General features: G+C 45.9%; 2 protein-coding genes across 5 annotated transcripts in view; one reads left to right on the forward strand and one right to left on the reverse strand.

The window, feature by feature from the left end:
• The first annotated feature begins 3702 nt into the window (after positions 1-3702).
• LOC111152032 (opsin 1, short wave sensitive) lies at positions 3703-7356 on the forward strand. Its single transcript, XM_022510307.1, has 5 exons — positions 3703-4048; positions 4349-4517; positions 5021-5186; positions 5589-5828; positions 6957-7356. Exons 1-5 carry the CDS (start codon positions 3706-3708, stop codon positions 7074-7076), a joined length of 1038 nt encoding a protein of 345 aa, XP_022366015.1. The 5' UTR covers positions 3703-3705; the 3' UTR covers positions 7077-7356.
• Positions 7357-9216: 1860 nt separating this feature from the next.
• LOC111151998 (calumenin) overlaps positions 9217-12294 on the reverse strand; it is a 30258-nt gene continuing 27180 nt past the window's right edge. For all 4 annotated transcript variants that reach the window (XM_022510252.1, XM_022510253.1, XM_022510251.1 and 1 more), the window contains exon 7: positions 9217-11345. In XM_022510252.1, the coding sequence (XP_022365960.1) occupies positions 11241-11345 (105 nt within the window). In that variant the 3' untranslated portion in view covers positions 9217-11240. The remainder of the gene's footprint in view (positions 11346-12294) is intronic.

Here is a 12294-nt window from a genome sequence, read left to right on the forward strand (position 1 = left end):
AAAATCCTCTGATGATTCCTCATATCCATGTCAGCATGTAGACCTTTTCTCTTATCTCCTCATTTGTCTGGAGAACCCTTATGGGTCTGTATTCAACAGATTTAACATTGTCACAACACAACATCTCAAGTTCACTGTCACCTCCTACGTATCAACAACACAGCGAAAACCAACACTGGTTGCCTTGGGAGAGGGGAACTGCGTTGCGAGATAAGCTGATTTTCACTGTATATTCCTTTGTACTTTCTGAATTCAGTCCTGGACATACCTGTAATCCACTCTAGCAGTTAGAAAGCATGAACGTGTGGTCATATTTCAATTTAATTCCTGACTTTTGAACTCCCCGCTGTTGTTCTCTTCTTTTTGCTTCTACACTTGATTCATGACTTCCTGTTGTGTTCCATAGATTCCCACAAACTTCCCTTAAATTATTTTTGGAAAAGGTAGGAGTATAAATGAGTGAACTCCTGAAGAGAATAGGGAAAAAAAGAAAAACCAAAACACTGAAACTATTCAAAATGTATCCTCTTTTTGGGGCTCCTGGGCGGCTCTATCGGTTGGGGATCCGACTCTTGGTTTTACCTCCGGTCATGATCTCAGGGTGGTGGGCTCTAGCCCTGCATCAGGCTCTGTGCCCAGAGCACAGTTTGTTGGGATTCTCTCTCTCCCTCTGCCCCTCCCCAGCTCCTCTCTCTCTTTCTCTCTCTCTAAAATGGAAAAATAGGGGCACCTAGGTGGTTCAGTCGGTTAAGTGTATACTTTCGGCTCAGGTCATACTCTCAGGGTCCTGGGATTGAGTCCCACATGGACTCCTTGCTCAGCGGGGAGCCTGCTTCTCCCTTTGCCTCTGCCAGCAGCTCTCCCTGCTTGTGCTCTCTCTCTCTCTCTGTCAAATAAATAAAATCTTTAAAAATAAATAAATAAAATCGGGGTGCATGGGTGGCTCAGTGGGTTAAAGCCTCTGCCTTCGGCTCAGGTCATGGTTTCAGGGTCCTGGGATCGAGCCCTGCATCGGGCTCTCTGCTTGGTGGGAAGCCTGCTTCCTCCTCTCTCTCTGTCTGCTGCTCTGCCTACTTGTGATCTCTCTCTGTCAAATAAATAAATGAATCTTTGAAAAAAAATAAATAAAATGAAAAAAATGTCTTTATAAAAATTCCCCTTTTCTAGACAATGAGAATGACTGGGAAAACAAATTCCCTCTTGACTGTTTCTTTCATTTGGTTCAGGACATTTATATGTCTAAATCTAAGTCAGTGGTTCTTTTTTTTTTTTAAGATTTTATTTATTCATTTGACAGAGAGAGTGAGAGATCACAAGTAGGCAGAGTAGCAGGCAGAGATAGAGGGGGAAGCAGGCTTCCCGCTGAGCAGAGAGCCCGATGTGGGGCTCCATCACAGGATCCTGAGATCAGCACCTGAGCCGAAGGCAGAGGCTTAACCCACTGAGCCACCCAGGCGCCCCTAAGTCAGTGGTTCTTAACTGGGGTTCCTAACTGGAGGTGAGGGGGCAAAAGGGGATGATTTTACCTCTCAGGGGATATTTGTGTCTGGAAACATTTTGGTTCTCACAGCTGAGGCGGTGCTGGTGCCATTGGCATCCGGTGGGTAGTGACCAGGAATGCTGTTAAGCGTCCTACAATGCTCAAGACGGCCGCACGTCCTCCCCCAGCAAAGAATTGTCTGATCCAACATATCACTAGTGTGGAGGAGGAGAAATCCTGGTCTAAATCTCTCTGACATAATCTTCTGTAAAGCCTTCGTATATTATCACTTTCCCAAACTAATAAAGTGACTTTAAACCCGAAAAGGGCACTGTGTATGTCAAGTGTACTCAAAATTTCTCCTGTTTTTGTATCATTACCCTCCACCTTTACCCCATGCCCCATCCTCAAAATCTTCCTGCTCTCTACTCCATGGCTTCGCTGACTCTGAAAGTCTGTTGTCTCCTGCGTCAGTACCAATAAGACCCTATACTTGGGTAAGGCTCTATCTGGCCTGAGCTGTTGCCACCCCTCCCACCAGCCCCATCTTACCTAGGGCTGAGTTGCTCCCAGCTTGGGCTCCTTGGCCCTCTATCTGAGGTTGGGTGTCATAAGGTGGGAAGGGACTGTTTGGAAAGATTTCAGGATGGACCTAGGAGAGGCCATGTCTAGCTCAGGATTCAAGGGACATAGATGTTAGTCCTAAGGTGTGGCCTTTTGGAATTTCAGATGGAAAGCCAGAAGGGTTTGCCCTGCTCCTCTAACATGGAGGAATCGAACTCAGACTCTTTCTCTGTGGCCCTGGATAGCAGCCCGAACCTCTGCTCAGCTTTCAGACGCCCCAGCTCCCACCGTTTGCTGGGCTCTTGGGACATTTCTCCTTGCATAGCTCAGCAGGCAGGCAGCCTAGGATTGGAGGGGAGTTTGTGTTCGGAATTGAAGGCTTCCTCTTCTGGGGCATCCTTCCTTCCAGGGGACTCACCTTCCATCTTCAGCTACTCTGGAGTCCCAGACTCTGTCCTCTGACTCTTCAGGGGAAAAAGTTTGGGACTTTCCACTGGAGTTTCAGCCATCCCCTGCCCCTTTAGACTGGGAAGTGCCCTCAGTAAATAATCCATTTGCACGTAGATGGTTCCCTTCATTCAATCAAGGATTGGGTCCTTTCCCTTGCTGCCCTGCCTTGGGGTACTTGATCGTGCTTTCCAGGAGTCGTTTTTCATATTTTGTTTATAATTTTTCCCTGTGGGGGGATTCATGGGATACAAACAATGGTGCCAAGAGGGGCCACTTTTCACTTCCCCTTAAACCTGTATTTAAAGTGCATCGCTTTTATCTCTGGGCTCAGGGACCGCTGAGGTGGGGCAGGGGACACATTTACAGGACTAAGGGCAGAGCTGGCCTCGCTGGGGCAGGCTGCACAGGCCAGGTTTTGAGTCAGGCTGTGAGAGCTGGGCAGGACTGGAGACCAGACAGGGCAACACGATGGTGACTTGGGCACTGCGAGTTCAAGGTGGGGGGCCAGCGAGCCAACCAACCTCAGCCTGGCTGGGAGTGGGGGTTTCTGAGCAGAAAACCTCCCTGCATAGACTCCACATTAAGAAACAGCGGCAGCATTGTCCTGTTGCCCCTGTACTGATCTGTGAAGGCCCTTCACTGAGGTGCTCCCACCCCGGGTGCTCCCCATTCCCTGGCCCTTCTGTGGCCCAAGGTTGCTTCCCAGGCTGGCTGTGAGCCCAAGATCTCTGGAGGGGTAGTCTCAGGGGGCACCCTCAGGGGGCACCTTCCACAAGGGAGCAGAAGGGTGCAGAAACTTATAGGGATATAGTCATGCCAGAAGCCAAACGGAAAGGCGGACCTTCAATAGTTCCATTGAAAGGACACACACACACACAGGAAGTGGACACATCTCCGCTAAATATGGGTCAGCACGCATTTAGCACTCAGCTGCCGTGAGCCCACTCCTGTTCATTCCAGCACCCAGCACTGCCTGTCGATTCTGAGTCCAGTCTTTTATCCTCCCCAGAACACACAATCGGCTTTGGGTCCACAAAAGGTTTATCATGGGGGCTTGCACATCTCTAATCTCAAACTTCATCCTTAGGAGGCTTAGGGTCAGTACTGATCATTCAGGGAGCCGGAAAGGGGCTTTGGAGGTGGGGGATGTGGTGGTGGGACGGTAACCTATAAGAGGAATCAGAGAGGGTGGGGGACATCCCTTGAGTAAGATGTCAGGGGAGGAGGAGTTTTATCTGTTCAAGAACATCTCCTTGGTGGGGCCATGGGATGGGCCTCAGTACCACATTGCCCCGGTCTGGGCCTTCCGCCTCCAGGCAGTCTTCATGGGCTTTGTCTTCTTTGCAGGGACACCACTCAATGCCACGGTGCTGGTGGCCACCCTCCGCTACAAAAAATTGCGACAGCCACTCAACTATATTCTGGTCAATGTGTCCCTGGGGGGCTTCATCTACTGCATCTCTGTGTCCAGCGTCTTCATCGCCAGCTGTCACGGATACTTCATCTTTGGGCACCATATTTGTGCTTTGGAGGCCTTCCTGGGCACTACAGCAGGTACTGCCAGGGAAGGAGACTTGGGGGAAACAAAGGACTGCTTCAGGATTAGAAGCAGGGGCCAGAATGTTGGGTTAGAGTGGGCCCCTAAAGGAGGAGCCCGGGGAAAAAGGAATTTGGTGCTCTTTATCATTGGGGTACAAAGCAGCCGGGACTAGAAGTTTAACGGAGTCCCAAACTCCACAGCAACCATCAGTCCAATCCCTTCTTTACCCCTTCTTGCTCCACCGTCTGTAAGCCACTCTGCCTGCCAGGCTGGGTGTGGCTGTCTACCCCAATTACTCTCACGTTTCACTACAGGTCTGGTGACAGGCTGGTCACTGGCCTTCCTGGCCTTTGAGCGCTACCTGGTCATCTGTAAGCCCTTCGGCAACTTCCGCTTCAGCTCCAAGCACGCACTGATGGTGGTCCTGGCTACCTGGACCATTGGTATTGGCGTCTCCATCCCACCCTTCTTTGGCTGGAGCCGGTGAGGGTGTAGGGCAATGGTGATGAGCTAGGAGTTCTGGTTGGTGTGGGTGGAAAGAGTTGGGTATGACCTTAGTCTTTGACCTTTTTAAAATTTATTTCTTTTAGAGAGAGGGTCGGGGAGGGGCAGAGGGAGAGGGAGTCTTAAGCAGACTCTGCCCTGAATGCGGCACCCGATGTGGGGCTCAGTCTCATGACTCTGAGACCCAGCCAAAACCAAGGGTCAGATGCTTAACTGTGCCACCCAGGCGTCCCTAACTTCCACTTTTAAAGAGCTGGTGGAGTAGGTGAGGCTGTGGGAGGCAAGTGCTAACGTTCACCCTGCGGTTGGAATTGCTATAGCCTCAGCTGGTAAGGGCAGAAACTGCCCCTGCAGGGAGTCCTGGAGCATCCTCTAAGTGGAGAGCACAGTCTAGAATCTCAGCTCCCACTCCACTCATTCTTGTGGTGAGCCCCGCAGTGGGTAAGTGCTTGTCCGGTGGGTGAGTGCTTGGTCCCTTGCAGGTACATCCCTGAGGGCCTGCAATGCTCCTGCGGCCCCGACTGGTACACCGTGGGCACCAAATACCGCAGCGAGTACTACACCTGGTTCCTCTTTATCTTCTGCTTCATTGTGCCTCTCTCCCTCATCTGCTTCTCCTACTCGCAGCTGCTGGGAGCCCTCCGAGCTGTGAGTGATTTTTGTGAGGTTCGGGAGGGGGGCGGTCAGGGGGCTCCAAATGAGCCGGAAGAGTGGGTGAGGGCTTTAGAACAGGAGACATCTGGAAACGTCCACAGCCAGGTAGAGGGGGTATCTAAAAGCAGTGAAGGAAGTGGGGGCAGGGAGTATGATGGAATGGTGGGAAGAGTAGGGCTCAAATGTGTGGCAAGAGATTCGTGTGATTCCTTCCAAAGTCACAGACCAGAGAGCCGTCTCCACCCGCCTTCCTCAGGAAAGGAGAGCAAGAGGCACTAGGCCAGAAGCTGGGACAGAAGAGCGGCCATTGGAGAGGATGCCCCCCTGGTAGGAAAGGGTGGAGATGTGGGAGTTAAGGGCCAGGGAGAAGAGGATATTTCTCTGTGCTCTGCCCAGGTTGCAGCCCAGCAACAGGAGTCTGCTTCAACCCAGAAGGCCGAGCGGGAGGTGAGCCGGATGGTGGTGGTGATGGTGGGGTCCTTTTGTTTCTGTTACACGCCCTATGCTGCGATGGCCATGTACTTGATCAACAACCGGAACCACGGGGTGGACCTACGGCTGGTCACCATTCCTGCCTTCTTCTCCAAGAGTGCTTGTGTCTACAATCCCATCATCTATTGCTTCATGAATAAGCAGGTAAAGCTCTCTATTTACACTCCTATGAAACCCCGTTGGTAAGACCTGGTTCTTTTCTAACAACTTTTGATTCAGAGCACCTTAGACTCCACTCAAAAGGTTCTGAGGGGTGAACAAGGGAAGCTCTTGGTAAGCACAGGGAGATGGGTGTGGTTACCGAGACAAGGTAATAGAATCCAGAGAAAACAGAACTTGAGCCATAAAAATCAGTTTGCTCCGAGGGGCAGGATGTGAAGCGAAAGGAGTTTTTCTGAAAAACTAATAGATTAATCATTCTCCTAAATTCCTACTCCTTCCATTTCAGAAGCCCTAAATCCTTTCCCTTCCAACTGCCAGCTTGCAAGAGTGTATGCAAAAGCACAGGAATCCAACACATTTATAAATCTCTAACACAGCTTATCACCTGAAGGTACCAAGTGGCCTCCTATCCCAAATTCTGTATCTGAGCTAATAAAAACCCAAACTTAGATGAATCTAAGAGAGTTCTTCTCTTGTGGGGCAAACTCCCTGCTTTGAGAATTAATAGCTATTTTGTTTCCTCAGTCCACAAAGACGGATTCAAAACTTCTGGATGGGAACAAAACTGGCAATTCCTTCCAATTGGGAGCACCCCCTAATAATGGTGGGGTGGGTGGGCAGGCCTACTCTGGCCTTGCTTTTGAGTATTTTGATGAGGCAAGTGCTGCTTGGAGGTTTCCTGACAGTGAAGCCTCTGAGCCAAAATATGTAGGGATTATTAATGTAGACCCAGGAATAGCTCTAAGGATTAGGCATTTGTATTCAAAACCACCTGAGAGGACACCTGCTGGCTCATTCAGGTAAGTGTCTGCCTTTGGCTCAGGTCAGGATCTCTTGGTCCTGGGATAGAGCCCCGTGTCAGGCTTCATGCTCAGCATGGAGTGTTTTTCTCTCTCTCTGTCCCCCTCCCTCCACTCGTTCTTTAATAAATTAAATCTTTAAAAGAAAAAAAACAAAAAACAAACCATGTGAGGAGATCCTGGGTATAAGGCATTGCACAAGGCTTTGGGAATACAAACAAAGAGATCTCTTTGTCCCCCATATTTCTTGATGTCACTTCCTCTGTACTGGTCACAAGGGGCTAGCTCCAATTCTGCCCTTTCCTTCCAGTTCCGAGCCTGCATCATGGAGATGGTGTGTGGGAAGCCCATGACAGATGATTCTGAAATGTCCAGCTCCCAGAAAACAGAAGTCTCTTCTGTCTCTCCCAGTCAAGTTGGCCCCAACTAAGGAGCCATACTGGCTTATCTGCAGCAATTAGGATTTTACATTTAGAGAAATTTCTTCTCTCTCTCTCAAAAACCAAACTAACAAATGCAGAGTAAGATGGGAAGGGAATAATGGGAATTCAGGGAGTCAACTTTCCATTTTCCTACTGCTCCTTTCCTACCTACAAAGCTATTGTTCCAACTGGGTCTACTTCAGGTCACTCCAAAGGCCATGTCAACAATCCTCAATTTCTACTCCTAAGTGGCATCATTCATAGCATTTGGAGAACTGATTAAGTATGAGGCCACTATAAAGGAGTATGGATTTTTCAGTGTATGGATAAGCCACTAGGGAAATTCAAATCAAAAGCACATTGAGATACCACCTTACACCAGCTGGAATGGCCAAAATTAACAGGACAGGAAATAACAAGTGTTGGAGAGGAAGTAGAGAAAGGGGAATCCTCTTACACGGTTGGTAGGAATGCCAGTTGGTGCACCCACTTTGGAAAACAGTGTGATTTCTTCAGAAATTAAAAATAGAGCTACTCTATGACCTTGCAATTGCACTACTGGTTATTTACCCCAAAGATACAGATGTAGTGAAAAGAAGGGCCATCTGTACCCCAATGTTCATAGCAGCAATGGTCAACTGTGGAAAAAGCCAAGATGGCCTTCAACAGACAAATGGATAAAGAAGATATGGTCATTATATACAATGTAGTATTATGCCTCCATCAGAAAGGATGAATACTTAACTTTTTATCAACATGGACAGGACTGGAAGAGATTATGCTGAGTGAAATAAGTCGAGCAAAGAGTCAATTACACGTTTCACTTACTTGTGGAGCACAAAGAATAACATGGAGGACATTAGGAGAAGGAAAGGAAAAGTGAAATTGGGATAAACCAGAGGGGGAGATGAAGCATGAGAGACTATAGACTCTGAGAAATAAACTGAGGGTTTTGGTGGGGGGTGGGGGTGGGTATGGGTGAGCCTGGGGGTGGGTATTAAGGAGGGCACATATTGCATGGAGCACTGGGTGTGCTGCATAAACAATGTTGGAACGCTGAAAAATATAAAATAAAATTAAGATGTTAAAAAAATTAAAAAATTATCTCCTTTTTTGTGATTTTTTTTTTCCTTATTGGGGGATCTGTTCGGAGATGATACATTTGGAATTAGAACAAACTTAAACACCCTAGAAATGGGAGATATAAAGAAAAAACCAAAACCTTGAGTAGGCCCAAAATAGGAGTTTGAAAGACCATCTTTATGCCACCACAGCCAATAACCCAATAGTTCTGGCAGGGACAGCCATATCCAGAAGATCCCGAGCCAGCATGAATTATTCGAGCTCCTCCCACCAAATTTGGCTAAACTTATACATCTGTCTTAAACTCCATTATTTAGTAAAGTTAACAGTTAATTCCCTTCATGTTCTCAAAATGTCTATGTACCTCTTAATATCATTTATAAACTATATACCAAAATGTTCAAAAAACTGTTTTACTTTATACTTTATGCTTCCCCTCTGCACCCCCTGAAAAAGAGCCTTGTTGAAATAAAAGTCAAGATAAATGTTGTGTGTACATTCAGGAATGGCTTGTGTTTGGTATCTGATAATTATGTAATGAGCAGCTGGACTCCTCTCCAGTCATATGGCCCAAGGAAAGCAAAGACGGGAAAGAAGGGTTACAGCTGTAGTGAGAAAGATGCTAGAAAATTTCAGAAATAAAAAAGGAATAGCTAATCTGGGAGAAGGCAGAACTTCTCTGGGATGGGGAGGAAGCATGGTAAAACTTCTAGACCTCCTTTTCTTGAAATTTTTAGCACCCATCTTTCTAAGCAAGAATTCCATTTCTTAAGAGAATAAAGGACATACTCATACCCCACCATGAATGTAAACAGTTTTATTTAGAAACAGATAGGTACCTGTTTGCATTATAGAATATAAAACTTGGTTTACACTCTATAAAAAATAACCAGTATCCAAATTTAAGAGAGCTAGCATTCACAGAACACACAATGTGGGTGTGTAGCTACTGTTCACCAGCCTCAGGCTTGACTGAAACCAAAAAGATAATCCGGGGTCATCAGAGGTTAGAGTATGCTTGCTGCTGAGCACCCAGTATCCAGAACTTGCCATTTCAGCATATGAAGGTTTGCTTTCTAAGTGCGTAACTTTAACATCAGGCCTGGGTTCTCTGTACCTAGTGAGCTGCAGGGCCCTCCTGCCGCACCGTTCATGATGTGCCCTCTCTAATCCTGGGTTGATGTTATCATCTTTGATCTTCTGAATGATAAAAATGGGGAATCTGGAGAGCAGAGAATTTACATTCCCCTATACTGGGGTTAAAAAGAGTGTATCCACTCTCAAGAGCTCAATGCAAAGGCCAGGATCAAATTACGTTCCAGTCTGGCTTTTAACCAGGCCAAGTAGTCCACTTCAACATGATCATGGAAGACCAAAGGATACACCTAGGTTCAGATTATAATAATCACCCAGCACCACCTGAATGTATTATCCAGAAAGATATATGAAATAATAAAGGTTAGATATACATATATTTATCTTAGTAACCTGAGGCTAAAAAGGTTTGGAATACAATAATTCTTCTCAAAAGAGGTCCATCTTTAAGAAAAGGACCAAAAAAGACAGAGTTCGTGTTACATAAACTATGGGTAAAGGTGAGTTGGGAACAGAAGGCGGCTTCTTCAGCTCTTTCTACAACGTCCCTCTCTTTGACAAGGATTGGCAACCTGCTGATCCACGATAAACTTTTTTGGGGGCAGCGCAGAGAGGGGGCCATGGGTCAAAGGCAAGAAGGTTGAGCTACGGTCCTCAAACCAAAGAGTCCTCTCAGTAGGCCCTCTCATCTTTAAGTCTGAGTTCAAGCTCTTCAGCTGACACAGAAATAGGCCTGGTAGTAAGTGGTTAGCATTCTGAGGTATGAGGATCCCTGGTAAATTCAGCAGCATGTGGTTTTTGGAAACCAGCCCACAAGATAAGAACACTGCAACCAAGCTCCTAACTAATACTGCTATTTAACCACTGTCTGAAAGAGAAAGGGAAGAGAAGGGAAAAAAAAAAATCCCCAATACATTGGGAGGTTGTAAGCGTCATATAAGGTGGCCCAAATAAACTCTTTATTTCATCTCAGGGTTTCTCAAGAAAACCCTCATTTGGTGATCATTCCTCTCATTAAAGGCACTTTCAATGAAATGACATAATTGGAAAGGAGTACATTTTAACTGTAGTGAAAGCAAGATTAATTCCTAGGAACACCTGGGGAAATAGGAGCTGAACGGGGCACTCACAGTGATTCAAAAGGCAAGAAAGTCTTGAGCACTTCAACAGATGCACACCCAAAAGAAAGTGTGTGCCCTGAAAACACTTGTATTTTTCCCTTAGTTTTCCAGCTGTTTCTATGTATAGCTCTGTAAAGAGATCACACTCACTTGATTGATTTTCAAGACACTGGCCCTAACTCTTCCCACCACAGCTGTGCCTGGCAAAATTAGCAAACAGCTAGTCCTACTGGGAAGAAAAAAACTGAACGAAATCAAGTCGAGCCAAGCTTTCTGACAGCACAGGGATCGGTCCTCGCCCAGATAATGCCACAATCAATTCCTGGACTGAGAGCAACTGAATGGAATATGCAGCCCCTACTACTTACGGAAACAGTTTTCAACAGGCAAGATGAAGTGTCATCTCTCTAAATAAAATAGTGGGGTGTATTTTTTCCCTTTTCTTTCTCCTAAACATTTCTTATTGATCTCAGGCTTAAAAAATTAGTTAAGTCAGAATTACAAAAATTATATGGCAAGGGTTGAGAAAGAGTGAAGGGCTAACGTTTGCCTACAGCGTGAGTTGAGGATGTTGATCCTTCATATCATACTCCCAACCAGAGAACAGATACAAAAATAAACACACCATGTTATACATAATACAAAGGGTAAATCTACAAACACAAGTGTACTAATTAGAGTTGTTCCTCAGAAGCACAGTTCCCTCCAGTACCTCGAAGAGGAGGAGGAATGGGGACGGGATGGTTTTCATTACACCTTTTCAGGTCTTAAAGTTTGTAATAACAGTCTCAGTAGCGCAAACAATTTCATGTGAAACCAGAGGCTGTAAAAATAAATTACTTTGGAAGAAATGTGGATTCCTCTGTCTGCAGCTCAGAACTCATCATGTCGTACTAAGGCCTCACCAAAATCTGTGGCCTGGCTGCCCACAAACAAATCATACTTGTCAACAATCTCCTCCTTGGTAAGCTTGCCGTCCTGAAATTAGAGAGAAGAGTAAATTGAGAAAAAACGATTTCCCATTCCCAATTTAGCAACACCGCTATAAAACACCACTATAAAACAAAACGGGGTTAGTCAGGATTTAAGATTCTAATTCCCACTAAAATAATGTGAACTCAACCGTCACCCCCAACCCTCCACAACATACAAAGAGGGAAGAAAATAGCAATTAACACATTTTTCTTATCAAGAAAGTTAAAAGTGGAAGGGTGGAAATAACAGCTCAGTAACTTAATGCATCAAGCAAAATGTGGGCCATCTCCTATGTATAGGTAAGAGACAGGAAGAACTGGGGAAAATACTTTAAAGTGAATCCAGTCATTGCCTAACAGGAACAATAAAATCTGCTAACGTCCGCACGAAGTCTTCACCCCCGCTATGCCTTAGCCAGCAACAGATTCCAGACACAACCCCCAACGGAGGCTCAGACACTCAGCTCAAAAATTATCTAGGCCGGATTCACAAGGGATGACCCTGAGAGTTTTCTTTTCTCACATATCTCAAGACACAGCACCTGGCTACTGAAGTGACTGCAGCAAGAACTCAAAACAGACCGTCCCTTAAAACAGCTCAGACGATAAGACACTGCATTTGAAAGCAAAGACTGGCCTAGACAGGAGAATGTTCAGAATACAAACCCCTCCATCTTTAGATTGATTTTCAGCCTACTCTAGGCAGAGCATTCAATTGCTGAAAAGGTGACGACTTAGTGAGACTACTGCTCTTTTTATGAAACAAATGCCTCAGATAAATGATCAAGAAAACTTTTAACCAGCTCCAGATAAATGCTGATTTATAACCTACTACAAAGAACTTAATTTTAAAAAGTGTATTTAAGAAGGAAATGACCAACTCTGAGCAGGCAGATGAGCCTGTAATAGGTAAAAGCACAAAGGAAATAACAAAGGGAAAAAAGCAGAGAAAA

The sequence above is a fragment of the Enhydra lutris genome, unplaced genomic scaffold (genome assembly GCF_002288905.1).
Source record: "Enhydra lutris kenyoni isolate GAN:26980312 unplaced genomic scaffold, ASM228890v2 scaffoldscaffold27, whole genome shotgun sequence".
Lineage (NCBI taxonomy): Eukaryota > Metazoa > Chordata > Mammalia > Carnivora > Mustelidae > Enhydra > Enhydra lutris.

Bases quoted from the DNA above. Each gene is read 5' to 3' on its own strand.
- LOC111152032 (XM_022510307.1), top strand. From the start codon at position 3,706: ATGTCAGGGGAGGAGGAGTTTTATCTGTTCAAGAACATCTCCTTGGTG. The intron at 4,049-4,348 runs GTACTGCCAGGG...GTTTCACTACAG, and splicing joins CTTCCTGGGCACTACAGCAG to GTCTGGTGACAGGCTGGTCA. The intron at 4,518-5,020 runs GTGAGGGTGTAG...GGTCCCTTGCAG, and splicing joins CCCTTCTTTGGCTGGAGCCG to GTACATCCCTGAGGGCCTGC.